Source organism: Mandrillus leucophaeus, unplaced genomic scaffold (assembly GCF_000951045.1).
Source record: "Mandrillus leucophaeus isolate KB7577 unplaced genomic scaffold, Mleu.le_1.0 Scaffold150, whole genome shotgun sequence".
In the NCBI taxonomy this organism is placed as follows: domain Eukaryota; kingdom Metazoa; phylum Chordata; class Mammalia; order Primates; family Cercopithecidae; genus Mandrillus; species Mandrillus leucophaeus.
The window spans coordinates 3,988,234-4,003,040 of NW_012101477.1; the positions used below are offsets into that span (position 1 = coordinate 3,988,234).

The 14,807-nt window shown below is 37.4% G+C and overlaps 1 protein-coding gene across 1 annotated transcript in view; it reads right to left on the reverse strand.

Moving 5' to 3' along the window:
* Positions 1 to 14,807, reverse strand: part of CTNNBL1 (catenin, beta like 1) — a 180,276-nt gene that overhangs the window by 85,410 nt on the left and 80,059 nt on the right. The window contains exons 8-10 of the mRNA XM_011974984.1: positions 10,517 to 10,589; positions 10,221 to 10,279; positions 8,456 to 8,604 (exon numbers count right to left, since the gene is read on the reverse strand). Of these exons, the coding sequence (XP_011830374.1) occupies positions 8,456 to 8,604; positions 10,221 to 10,279; positions 10,517 to 10,589 (281 nt within the window). The remainder of the gene's footprint in view (positions 1 to 8,455; positions 8,605 to 10,220; positions 10,280 to 10,516; positions 10,590 to 14,807) is intronic.

Below are 14,807 nucleotides of genomic sequence, written 5' to 3' on the forward strand. Positions count from 1 at the left end.
GGGGTGGGGATGTGAGGACAGACATGGGGGAAGTGACATGGAAGAAAATGGCTGCTTAGAGAAGTTTAAGCCTAAACATCAAAGGAGATTCATCAAAATAATAACAACAAAATGTGTCAAGGGATCTAAAATAGTTTGGTTTAGAGAGTGGAATGTAAATGTGCAGAAAGGAAAGAATGAGAGAGACAGCAGCAGGAGGATGAGGCAGAGGCCAGATCCTGAAGGGACTAGAAACAATTTCAAATGTTCATAGACAAAGAAATAAAGCCACATTTCTAAAAAACTAAAGGTAATCACTAATAGAAAGAATAGTATTTTCCAAATCTCCAAAGGAGGAGGAAAATAATGGAAGTGAAAAAAGATAAGACAAAACACAATAAAACCACCAAGGAAACCATAAAACAAAATAAACAGGAAAAGGGCTAAACATAATAGTAATTACAATAAAATCAAATAGTTAAATTCATCTACTGAAAGACAAACTTTCACACTGGATTAAAAAACACAGTTATGTGTCCTTAACAAGAGTTACATGTAACACAAAATGACATAAAAAGCTAAAGGTGTGGCAGCAGGTGCCTATCATATCAGCTACTTGGAAGGATCATCATATTCCAAGACTTCAAGGCTGTAGTGCATTGTGATTGCCTCCTGTGAACAGCCACTGCACTCCAGCCTGGGTAACATAGTGGAATCCTGTCTCTTTAAAAAAAAAAAAAAAAGCTAAAGATATGGGAAGGATCAGAAGAAACAAAAAAAAAAAAAAAAAAAAAATCCACAACCATGGTTAGAGACTAAACAAATTAGGGGATAAAAAGGACAGAAAAGAACGGAATATATTTACAAAGTTGATTTATGATATAATTATAGTATTTTATACCCTAGAAACACAAATTCTATTCAAATGTTCATGGAATATTTATAAAAACTACCCATATATAAGGCCACAAACAAAATCTCAAATTCAGAAAAGTATTTTACAGCCTCTATTTTCTGTTAATGTAATAAGAAAATAAGATTTAATCACTTGGGAATAGAGAATAAAACTAAGCAATATTGACAAGAAATTTTTCACCTGAAATGTTTTTATTTTTAAATAAGAGAATTATTTTTTAAAGCATTAAGCGTTTAACTCAGAAACTTGGAAAAAGGGCAACAAAATAAATAAAAAAGTAAAAAAGAAGAATTAAAGGCAGGGGGAAAGGTATACAAATATACAAAATGCTATAAGCATTGTAGACCACGTATATATGCATACATATGCATATTTATATCACACATATATGCATATATATATACGTAAACACACACACATATATATGCATATTTACATCAAAATCAAGAGTTGGTTCTCTAAAAAAAGATGCCCTCCAATAAAACAAATCCAATTGGTGCAGCTCAGTCGCAATAGAATAAAGCATCAGGTAGATTTCTAAGGTTCCCAACTCCAGGTTCTGGCTCTCAGGTGGCATCTCGTGAGCTGCCTGGGGCTGGGGGGCACTTGCTGTCCTGAAAGGAAGGACACAAGCCTGGCTGGACTTGCCACCTGTTAACTGTAGAGCCTTTGGGCCACGAATGAACAGAGGCAGTAGTCAGGCAGTGGTCAATGTGAGCCTTGGGTGAAACCAAGTGCTGTGCTGGCTTCAGGAACGACCCAGCACAGTCCCAGTGGTGGCCACAGTGGTGCTTGCTTGTGTCACCCCTCCCCTAGCACCAGGCAGCTCAGCACAGAGAGAGAGAGAGAGAGACTCCATGTGTTTGGGGAAAAGTCAGGGAAGAGAACAAGAGTTTCTGCCTAGTAATCCAGGGAATTCTCTTTGATTTTACCCAACGTTGGTACCTCTGCAAGTCTACAAGAGCCAGAGCTCTGAGCTTGGGGTGCCCCCTAATGCAGACACAGCTGCAGTAACCAAAAACTTAGATCACAACACCCAAGACTCTCTAAATACCTGGAAAGCCTTCCCAAGAAGGATGAATACGAACAAGCCCAGACTGCAAAGACTACAATAAATACCTAACTCTTCAATGCCAGACACTGACAAAGATCCACAAGCATCAAGACCATCCAAGAAAACATGACCTCACCAAATGAACTAAATAAGACACCAGTGAACAATGCCAGCAAGACAGAGATACGTGAGCTTTCAGATAAAAAACTCAAAATAGCTGTTTTGAGGAAGCTTTATGAAATTTGAGATAACACAGAAGGAACGCAGAATCCTATTTAATTTTACGGATACTGAAATAGTTAAAAAGAATCAAGCAGAAAAATGCAACATACTGAAGAATGCATCAGAGTCTCTTAACAGCAGAATTGATAAAGGAGAAGAAAGAATTAGTAAGCTTGAAGACAGGCTATTTGAAAATACACAGTCAAAGAAAAAGAAAAAAAGAGAAAGAATGAAGCACACCTACAAGATCTATACAACAGCATCAAAAGGGCAAATCAAATAGTTACTGGCCTTAAAGAGGAGATAGAGATATTCGGGTAGAAAGTCTATTCCAAGGGATAATCACAGAGAACTTCCCAAACTTAAGAGAAAGATATCAATATTCAAGTACAAAAGGTTATAGAAACCCACCAAGCAGATTTAACCTAAAGAAGACTACCGCAAGGCATTTCATAACCAAACTCCCAAATGTCAAGGATAAACAAAGGATCCTAAAAGCAGCAAGAGAAAATAAATAATATATACAATGGAGTTCCAATATGTCTGGCAGCAGACTTCTCAGTGGAAACCTTTCAGGCCAGGGAAGAGTGGCATGACATATTTATAGAATAGCATATCCAGTGAAAATATCCTTCAAACATGAGGGAGAAATAAAGACTTTCCCAGACAAACAAAAGCTGAGGGATTTCATCAACACCAGACCCATCCTACAAGACATGCTAAAGGTAGTTCTTCAATCTGAAAGAAAAGGATGCCAATGAGCAGTAAGAAATCATCTGAAGGGACAAAACTCACTGGTAACCATAAGTACCCAGAAAAACACAGAATATTATAACACTGTAATTGTGGTATATAAACTACTCATACCTTGAGTACAAAGACTAAAAGATGAACCTATTAAAATAACTACAACAACTTTTCAAGACATAGACCGTATAATAAGATATAAATAGAAACACAAAAAAGTTAAAAAGTAGAGGGGTGAAGTTAAAGTGTAGAGTTTGTATTAGTTTTCTCTTTGCTTGTCAGTTTGTTTCTGCAGTCAGTGTGAAGCCTGTCATCAGTTTAAAATAATGGGTTATTAAATAGTGTTTGCAAATCTCATGGTAATATCAAGTAAAGAGACATGAACAGATACACAAACAACAAAATGCAAGAAATTAAAACATACCATATGAGAAAATCACCTTCACGAAGAGAAGGAAATACCACAAAACAACCAGAAAACAAATAACAAAATGGCAGAAGTAAGTCCTTACATAAAATACTGAATATAAATGGACTAAACCCTCTAATCACAAGATATAGAGTGGCTGAATGGATTAAAAAAAGTGGGACTTAACAATCCATTGCCTACAAGAAACACACTTCACCTATAAAGACACATATAGACTGAAAATAAAAGGATGGAAAAAGATATTCTATGTAAACGAAAACCAAAAAGGAGCAAGAGGAACTAGACTTAAATCAGACAAAATAGACAGCGAGACAAAAATTAGACAAAGAGACAAAGAAGGTCATTATATAACGGTAAAGGGGCCCATTCAGCAAGAGAATATAGCAATTGTAAATACATATGCACCCAACACTGGAGCACCCAGATAGATTAAGCAAATATTATTAGAGCTAAAGAGAGAGACAGATCCCAGTAAAAGCTGGAGACTTCAACACCCCACTTTCAGCACTGGACCAAACATCCAGACAGAATATCAACAAACATCAAACTTCATCTGTACTATAGACTAAATGGACCTAATAGATATTGACAAACCATATCATCCAAAAGCTGCAGAATACACATTCTTCTCCTTAGCACATGGGTCATTCTCAAGAATAGTTCATATGTTAGGCCACAAAACAATTCTTTAAAAATTGAAGAAAACTGAAATCTATCAAGTATCTTCTCTGACCACAATGGAATAAAACTAGAAATCAATAACAAGAGGAATTCTAGAAACTATTCAACATAGAAATCAAACAATATGCTCTTGAATAACCAGTGGGTCAATGAAGAAATTAAGAAGTCTGAAGCAAATGAAAATGGAAACACAACATACCAAAATTTATGGGATACAGCAAAAGCAGTATTAAGAGGAAAATTTACAGCAATAAGCACCTACAACAAAAAAGTAGAAAAACTTCAAATAAACAACCTAACATCTTAAAGAATTAGAAAAGCAAGAGCAAACCAAACCCATAACGAGTAGACGAAGAGAAATAATAAAGACCAGAGCAGAAATAAATGAAACAAACAAACCAACAAAAAAAGATACAGAGGATCAACAAAATGAAAAGTTAGGTTTCAAAAGATAAACAAAATCAACAAACCTTTAGCCAGACTAAGAAAAAAAGAGAGGAGATCAAATAAATAAAAAACGGAAATGAAAAAGGAGGCATTTGGCTAGGCGCAATGACTCACACATGTAATTCCAGCACTTTGGGAGGCCAAGACAGGCGGATAGCTTGAGCTCAGGAGTTCAAGATCAGACTGGACAACATGGTGAAATCCCATCTTTGCCAAAAATATTTTTAAAAAATTAGCCGAGCCTGGTGGCATGCAAGGGAACTTTTGGGAGTGATAAAAAGGATCTGTAGATACAGCATCCTATATGGTAGCCACTGTGTAGCTACTGAGCATCTGAAATGTGGTTATTGTAATTGAGAAACTAAATTTTAAATACAATTTAAATAAATTTAAGTTTAAAATTTAAAAATTGATACCGGACTTATTGGAAAACATTTAAGTTTCTTTGGACAAACTTAAGTATGAGAATCTGTTTTCAACTCTAAATTTTATGAAATCTAAATACAAATCAAGTATTCTGATGAAAATTTAGCATCTGAATTGGGATGTAAATGTAAAATGTTCACTGGATTTTGAAAACTTAGTTTCAAAAAAATGAATGTGAAATGGCTTACTAATAATTTTGTTATATTGATTACATGTTGAAATAATTTTTGACTGTGTTAAACAAAATACATTATTAAAATTATTTTTGTTTCTTTTAACCCTTTAAATGTGGTAGCTATTAAAAATGTAAAATTACCTATCTCACATTACATTTCGACTCGATAGTGCTGTTCTACATCTTCACTGTGGCAGTGGAAACATCTGTCAAAACTGTACACTTAAAATGCATACATTTTGTTGTATAAAAATTATGCCTCAATAAAGTAGATAAAAATATTAAATTGGTAGCGAACATATGCTTGTGTGTGTGTGTGCACATATCTGTGGGAAGGAGGGCATATGTGGGAAGGAGGGAGTATGTATCAATGAGTATCTTGTTTGTGATCTTTCCTTATCAATAATCAGAAAGGAAAAAAATTCACTGAGTACATACATGCAAAAGTAACTGTTCTTCTGAAGAGTCACCATATTAAATTATATCATAGTTATTTAATGTGTGCATCCCTCACTAGACTTTGAGTTTCTTAGAGGCAGGAACCCTGTTTTGTGCATCTCTGTATAAACCTAGCACTTAACATAGAAAGTTAACATAGTACCTTAGCAGTGTTTTGCAACTGTAGAATTCTCCCAGATACTTTATAGAGTTTAATTCTGTCAAAATCCCTGTAAATATGGTATTATTAGTGCCAGTTTTCAGATGAAAAACTGAGAATGAGAAGGTCACAAAGGTTAAAGTAACTCACCAAATATCCAGAGCTAATAAGTGAAACAGTATGTTCCAAACCCACACTTACAAGTCCCAGGCCATTCTTCCACCCTCCTCCATACTGCCACCTCTCCACGTGGGCATTTCACAACTGTCTGATGAATGACTGAGTCAAAGTAAAGATTTGTATTTAGGGGCAATGGAACCACAGAAACTTTCCTGAACCTCTAGTGTTACAGCTTCTTAGTCTTGAATAGGCTCTCTCTAGACAAAGAGCCACCTGGCAGCTCTTGCTAAAGATCAGAAAGGGTGACTATAGTATGGAAAAAAATATTCCATCCCAATTAAACTTTCCATTTGGGAGTCTGAAGAAGAAAAATAACACAGAACAAAGAGTATGGGAGAGAGAAAAAAGGAAATGCTGAATCTGCTAATATAGCTAATTAATGCAAAAGAATGAATATAACAGCAACTTCAGCATTCAAAAATGAAAAGTTAGGAGATCTAGAGAGGTACAGTTTCTAAGTCTTTTGGAGCTCTCCTTTAATTAGCCTCCCTGAATCTCAGCATTTCTGTTTGAATAATCCATATTTCTGGTTATTTATTCAGCTCCCCACTGCTACGCAATACCAAGCCATATGCTACAGAAATATATCACTTCATATTTGCACTCAACCATCCAAAGACACTAGCAATTCAGACCTTTAAGAAGCTTAAGGAAAAGTCTCTTCAGACCAATGTGTTAAGGTTAGAAGACTCAAGAAGCCAAATGCATCTTCTATTTATGCTATTTACTTGAGAGAAGGTGGGTCATTTCAACAAAAGGACAAGCAATTAGAAGGGTAAGGGAGATAAACTAAAGACTCAAGAGAGTAAAACTAGCAAAAATCAGCTAAACACAAAAGGCCTCTGAGTAATTTCTCATGCCCCTCTCTGCACTTTAAAAAAAAATTGTTTTTAAAAGCAATTCCTCAAAGGAAGACTTCTGGTCAATGCAAGGTCTGGTACGCACTGGACAAATGAAGAGGTCTACTGTGCCTCCAGCCCTTCAGAAGCCTTTTAAGATGTTTTAGAAATATACACAACAAGTCATCACTTAACATCACAGATAGACTTGGAAATGGCAACTTTAAGTAAAACGGGATATAGCAGGTCAGATCCTCAAATAATACCGTTTTAACAATGATCAGAAAAACCGGTTTCATTATACATCATTTCGCTTAAAGTTATGGTTTCCAAGAATGTTATTGATGATGTTAAGTGAGAACATACTGTACCTGGATAATCCTAACATCATTTTAAACACAAAAATGGTCACTGTAGAATTTGTTATAATAGCAAAACACTGGAAATATCCTCAACGCCAACAACAGAAGAATACTAACTAAGCTACAGTCCCTTGGAGGCCATGATGCAGTTACTGAAAACTCCCATGAAGATTATTCACAGCATGGGAAACAGCATGCTATGTTTGAAATGTCGCAATAAAGAAAATCGTATGTGTGGCAGGCTTAAAAAGTTGTTAAAAATTACAGAAAAAAGACTAAAAGAAAATATACGCCCAAAGACAGGCTGTGTTTAGGTCACAGAACTGTTTTTCTAACTTTGTGGAGACAGAAATTCTGTCTTAGGTATTTCTGTGTATGCCCAGCACTTAACATAGTACCTTGTCAATGTTTTAATAGCAGTTTTGTATTTTAGTATTCTAAATTCTATTTAACAAATATATATCACATTTCTGAAAAACATTTCCAAAGAAATATCTTAGTTCAACAGGGCTTTCAGTATACTTGAAGTTTTAAGACAGCAGACTCTGGCTCCATTTCTTTCTTTCTTGTTTTTTCTTTAAATCTCAACTTCCTCCTTCTGTAGGGCACAATTTCATAATGACTAGAATCTTCCAACCACATAAACATGCTCATTTTTTTTTTTAAAGTCCCTTGACCCTATGGCACACTCTGGTTATCCTCTCAGCCTTCCCCTACACACTTCTCTACTCCCCTTCCTAGACAGGGTCTCAAGAATTATCAATATAAGCTTCCTCTTCCCTTTTTGTTTCTAACTTTAGGATTCTACAAAATAACTGTGAAACTAATATAAGATCCAATTTCAGGAATTAGAGTATAAATAATAAGACATACAAGGCAAGTACTATAAATAAAAGTTTCTGGAACTATCTTGCACATTTTCATATTTCCTAAGCTAGGCATACAGCACATGTACAACTCATTACTGAATGAGGAGTGAAAAATACAAATGATATACTGCTTTCAATAAAAATACAGAAAAACATATGGCATAGATAGGTCTATGTGATATATACAGAAAATCAGTTCAAGTTTAGAAGTAATGGCTAGATTTCCCCAAAACTAACACACTATGGGAAGGAGAGGAAAAACACCAATGTCCTTCAATGGAGCGGACATATTAGCAACCACCGCAGTAGGGCACAAACAGAACACAATATACTTTTTATTTGTCTACTCTAACTTTAGGAAAGACCACATACCTACACAAACACATCCTCATGCTTGAAGACTTTACTCTTCAGGGTAAAGTCTAGGAAACCCAACAGAATAAATGACCATAGCTACATGCTCTTGAATTCAGGCTAACAGTGAAAAGTCAGGCAAAAAAGGTGGGAAAACTAGGACATTCAAAACATACCTGAGCATGAGATTCATCAGCTGAAGACCCTCGCCCTTCAGGAAGCGCTCACGGTTAGAACTAAGCATTAGACAGGAGCAGAGGGAATCAAACAGATTCTCCATCATCTCCTGCTCCTCAGCCGTGCTGGGATTGTGTCTTTTAAACACCTGTCAAGCAAAAACAGCACAAAGCACAGAACTATAAGAGAATGTTTTTCCATGAGCCTCCATCCAACAATTTCTAAAACCTGTGGGTCATAACTCTACGGTTGAGGAAACAGAAGCTCACCAAACAAAATTCTCATCAGTTTCCATTTTAGAGAAACTAAATAATTCACATATATTAAATAAATGCAAAAAAAAAAAAAAAAAAAAAAAAAGCCAAACTCTACGGTTGAGGAAACAGAAGCTCACCAAACAAAATTCTCATCAGTTTCCATTTTAGAGAAACTAAATAATTCACATATATTAAATAAATGCAAAAAAAAAAAAAAAAAAAAAAGCCAAAACACTCAACTGACCACTGGGTCCATCAGTAATTGACAGTTTCAGGCAAGCAGATTTTTTTAAAAACCAAAACCCAAATAAAAACCAAAACCTTTTTATTGTGAAATATAACACAGATACAGAACAACTCCATAAAGGACATATAAAACTAAATGAATGAAGTGAACACCCCTGAAATCATTATCCAGGATGAGAAACAACTTTGCCAACTACCCTCAAAGCCCTCTACTTGCCCAACCCAACCACATCTCATTTCTTCCCCTTCTAAAAGCAACCACAATCCAGGGGGGTGAAACATGGCTCAATATAAGGAAGCGTTTCCTGACAATCAAAGCCACTGAATTCCCTCACAGGGGAGCTGGGGCTTTAATTCATGGGAAGTGCTTACAGCAGAAGTCTTCTTTTTGCCAGAGATGTAAGGCATGTTAAGAGAAGCCTTTAAACAGTATATGCATACCCATATAGTCTACTACGAGAAGATCAATAGTCTCACAGGAAAAGGACTAAGCACCTTCCCAGAACTGGAAACAGATTCACATTTCAAAGCTCTATTTTTGGGGTGGAGGCCAAGCCACTCAGGCTGCTGGCACCAAGATGGAAGCTGTATGCAAACTGACATCTCAGACTCTCCCAACACTCTCAAGATTTTATCCAAATGATCTATTTTCAGTCCTGTTTTTAGAATAACACAGATGAAACTTGTAAGAGGAAATCTTAACAGTATTTTCAGAATGCCAGCAGAATAACATTTCAACTGGATTTACATTTCTTACAGTGAGAAAATGGCAGTTTCCAAGTTCTCACTCCAGCCTTCAGCACCACATCCTCCCCTATCCTCCCCTTGACCCCCACCCCACTGCAGTGGAACTTGGACTCCTTGAGCTTATTCAGATCCTAAATGAACATACTCCATTTTCACAGCAGACTGAAAGGAAGGTTGGTGAACAATCTTGGGAGTGGGTCAAATGAAAATAATTTGGTATGCCTGGCCCAGAACATACACACTTAAGCAGGAGGCACATCTTTTTTGAGTTGACAATATCATATCAGAAGACGAAGAAAATTCATATCTGACACACAGTGATGTCTGGTCATAAAGAGCAAATGACTAAGAAAAGGAGGCAAACCATGTCCCTCCATATAACCCTCAAACCTGCCAACATACTCCATATGGCTTGCAGCACATGGCTCATTCCTTCCCACAATTTCCAGCTCCACCTCCCATTCAAAGCCAGTCATGTATCTTAGAGCAGACAGGAAGCATAAGAATTACTCACAGATAACTGCTGAAGAAGCACATCGATTCCATCCAGCTCCCCAAGCAATTCCCTGTTTTCTAAAAGGGGGAAAAAATAGAGGAAAAAAAAAAATGAACCTAACTGTCAGATTTTACAGCCGTCTAACACTGATACATCAGCAAACAAAATCAATACAGCTTGACAGAGTACAAAAGCAGCACAGGGAGCGAGAGGGAGAGCAAGGGGATGCCAAAGGCAAGAGAGCTTGCTGTCATGATCTGAAACAAGCCTGGCTCCTATCCTAACAGAATATCAATACTGAGAGGGCGCCTCACCATCATTGTCCTGGAGCAGTATGGCCAGCACTTCACTGCAATACAGTTTGTTGGCATCGAAAGGCATCTTTGCCTATGGGGAAATAGGAGAAATGAGAAAAATGTTAAGAGGTCTTGCTTCCTTCCCCAGGACAAATTTTTCACGAGTACTACAATCTGAGTTAGAGAGAAGGAGAAGTTAGAAAGGGAAAAGGCAGTTAAGGGGAAAAACGTCGGCCTCTGCTCTCAAGAGACCAGAACCAAGTAAAGTGACAGACTGAAACAATGGTTCTCACACTCTTAATGCCCAGGTATTAAGGTTACCTCCTCGGTAAAGACTTCCAAGATTTCCCATTTTGAGTCCAGAGATTATATATGTCTAGCCCATAGTACTCAAATGTGAACTAGAAGAATGAGAGTTTTGAACTTTTAAGACTAAAACTCACCATGAAGCTTAATTCACAAGCTACAATCATGAAATTAGGCTATAAATTAGTTAATATATGAGCAGAGAAGTTGAAAAGAAAGCAATTCTTGATTAACTGAATGTATTTATCACAAAGTAGTTCCTTCTGGATTTTTTTAATGCTTAAAATTTAATTTGAAATCATAAACCTATCTGCTTGCATGCCATAATCTGCCTATTATTTAAAAAGGAAACCACATTAAATATGCAAAAATGTGTTAATATTTTAACACCCAAATTACTACCCACAATTCTTTCCCTGCTGCATGCTCTGCTACTTGGGAGTTTCAGAGGGGACACATCTACTGCACAGACTATTTTTCATGGCTGTCCTCACTGTTGCTTCGGTAGTGAGACTTAAATATCTCACCATTATCACTGCCCCTTGGATGAAGGTGCACAGAGAGGAGCAAGTCTCAGTGATGTGTTTTTATTTATGGTGTCCATGATCCTTAAAATGCAGGCACGTAAACAATGACTATTAATCAGCAGCAACCTTTGCTACCTGTGTTTTTGAAATGACAAAGAATTTCTGTACTTGGAAAAGACAAGGGAAGTATTTATTTTGGAACTAACACTTCCGTCACCTTACCACCATTCACAGATCTGTTTAGACACTGGTTTTGTACTTAAAGAGGAAGAGTTGCACCTAATCAAGCAATATTCAGCATCATTTCAGTTTTCTGTGCACGTCTCCCTCATCAAGCTAAGTGCAGCCTACAGAGTTTCAGGAGGTCGACCAAGTATGACCATCTTAGGTTAAAAGATCTATAAATGCAAGGTCTTACATGTGCTAAATGTAAGGTATGCTCCCGGGGCAAGCTTGAAGCCTTGTTTCAAGAAATTCAGCATAATAGTCAGGGCTTAATGCAATCTGTGGTATGTTTCACTTTAAGAAAAATGGTTTCATATTAACGAAAATCAAAACATGAAGGTGAAAAGCCAAGGAGTAAGCATCCCTATCAAAATCAAGGATTCGCGAATAAAATTTCCCACTCAAAGTATATAAGTTCCAAGTATTGCTATTATATTTTGAAAGATTTAAGCCGTACCAACTTAAACGTTAGCTTTGCAAGGGCCATGGTTCTTGTTTAAAACAAGATACTTAACTGAAAGAAGTCACAAGACAGTAGGTCATTAGAGCCATGGCCTTTCTGTAGATCTAATGCCTCTTGTCCTTTATGCAATTTTGTAAGCTCCTATTTTCAAGTTGGGGGCAGTTTTTCTTCCTTTCAATAAATACTTATTAGGCACCTGCTATAGGGAAGACACAGAATTAAGCAAGAGAACAAACAGGTGTGACTTAGATCTGAACCCTGTCCACTGTTGTGGCATTTAAAAACCTTACACTGAATTAAAATTAATTCTGTAGAAATGTCAAATTTCAAAAAAGAAAAAAAACACACGGATCTGGCATTAGACACACCTAAGGCTGACTCACGAGCACGCCACTGCCTATGTGAACAAGTCTGCAGTGCTCCAACTATGTGCTGTGGCAACTGGGGTGCCACACTGAATTCACCACAGGATATTTAAAAATTTCATGGAGAACACAGGGAAATGTGACATCTGTTGGGCACTGCATTAACTAGGAGCTCAAGGTACATTTCTTCTGGTGACATCATATCTTTGTGGAGCTGTGTTTGGATAGCTGCTCTGACAAAAATAACTGTGAAAATGGATGTGAAATCAGAATGACGGCGGTGGTGTTCAATCGGATCCTAAGGTTGGAGGATTTGAGCAGTATCAAAAGGCACACATACCATTAGGAAGTAACTATGGTATTCAAAAATGAAATAAAAATATTTTTTCTTTCAATTCGTGTGTATTATCTTCTCAAATGGCTAACAAATTGTAAGGACATAAATACATATTAAATGGTTTGGACATAACTACTTAATAAATGAGACTATTAGGTACTTTTTGGCATAGCGGTGCTGTAAAAACAAAATTACCGAGACACTAAAAAACACCGTAAATTGACAATAGGAATCCATGACCCAAGGAACGTTCTTGGTCTCAGTTTCCTCATCTGTAAAATGAAAATAAGAAATAGCACTTTTTAAATTAAGGGCACTGACATGAAAAAAAGAAAGAAGAAATAGAAAAAAAAAAAATCAACCACTTATTTGGAGAGTTACTATGAGAATTTAAAAACATAATATGAAAGTACCTAACACACAGTAGGTACCACAAGTTTTTCTGACAACCATAACCAGAAATATCTGCATTAGAATCTCAGCTCTAACAGTTACCAGCTATGCGACTGGCCAAATTAATATCTTCCTCATGAAGTGGCTGTACTAAGGGAACTGGTGTATACGTAACAGGCACCAACCAGCTGAGTTTCTTGCTATTGAGAATTCCTGGTTCCGCAGAAAATCTCCACCTTCTGCTGTAAGACACTACTAAGAGTTTCCAATCTACCCAAAGTAAGTTTTTAAAAACCAGACTGATAACTTCATCATTTTTAAATTAAAACGTAAGTTCTGACTGACAAATTGACATGAAGGAAGAATCTAATCAGGAAACCAAAATGATGAGGCCTGATAACTCCCCAACGCTGAGCTCTGCAATGCTTCAGAACCTAAAAGCAGTACCAGCTGGGAAGCAGCTTGGCGAGAGGAGGTGGCTTCAGAGATGCCAAGGCCCAATGCTCACAGGCTCTCCCACGTGGTTCCCGTGTGGTTTGAGCAACACCATTTCCTCTCTCTGGGATTCTTTCTTTATCTGTAAACTGGGGATAACTGCACCCTCTTGGCAGGGTTGTGAGGATTAGAAATAATGTATGTGGCCAGGCCCAGTGGCTCACACCTGTAATCCCAGCACTTTGGGAAGCTGAGGTGGGAGGATCACTTGAGCCCAGGAGTTCAAGACCAGCCTGGGCAACATAGTGAGACCCCATCTCTAAAAAAAAATACAGATATTAGCCAGGTGTGGTGGTGTGTACCTGAAATTCCAGCTACTTGGGAGGCTGAGGTTGGAAAATCACTTGGGCCTGGTAGGTTGAGGCTGCAGTGAGCAGTGATGGTACCAATGCACTCCAGCCTGGGTGACAGAGCAAGACTCCGTCTCAAAAAACAACAACAACAACAAAAACAAAAACACAGACTACCAGGCTCCACTCCAACTTTGCAGATTCAGTGGGTCTGGGTGGACCCAAGAATGTGCACTTCTAACAAGGTGCTAGGTGATGCTGATGCTCCTGGTTGGGAAACACAGTTTGAGAACAGCTGGGAGGAGATACAGATATGACATAGACACAGTCCTTGTAATTATAAAATTTAGAGATATTTGGAGAAAGAAAATCAGCACACATAAGAATATTCAAGTTGGCCAGGTGATGGAGTCATCTCCACTTTACAGATGGAGAGAAGATGCTCCAAGAGCGTCACCCAGTTGCGGGTAGATGCTAGAACCCAGACAGGCTAACTCTCACAAGAGAACCCATTGGAAAAAGATGAAGGGGTTGATTTTTTTATAAAAGAAAGTGGGCAGTATAGGCTGGGGGCAAAGTACTATGGAAAGGGGGCATAAAGAAAATTCTGGAGGCTTGGGTCTTAATCCTAGTTCTATCTCTAACTAGCTACAGGGGTTTGGGCAAGGCACTTAATATTGACAGGTCTCAATTTTAAATTTTTTATCTACAACAGAACTTACAGATTTCCTTTTAGTTCTAAAAGTGAAGATTAGGGATTTAAGCTGTTTCATGAAGGGTGTGTAAAATGTAGAAATACGAATGGAAGAGAGGAGCCAGTCATTCCTGATAGAATCAGGAGCAGGAACAAAGCCAGACACAGAGGTCAAGATAATTTTGACCTTTGCAGAGCAGGGGATAGGTTTAAA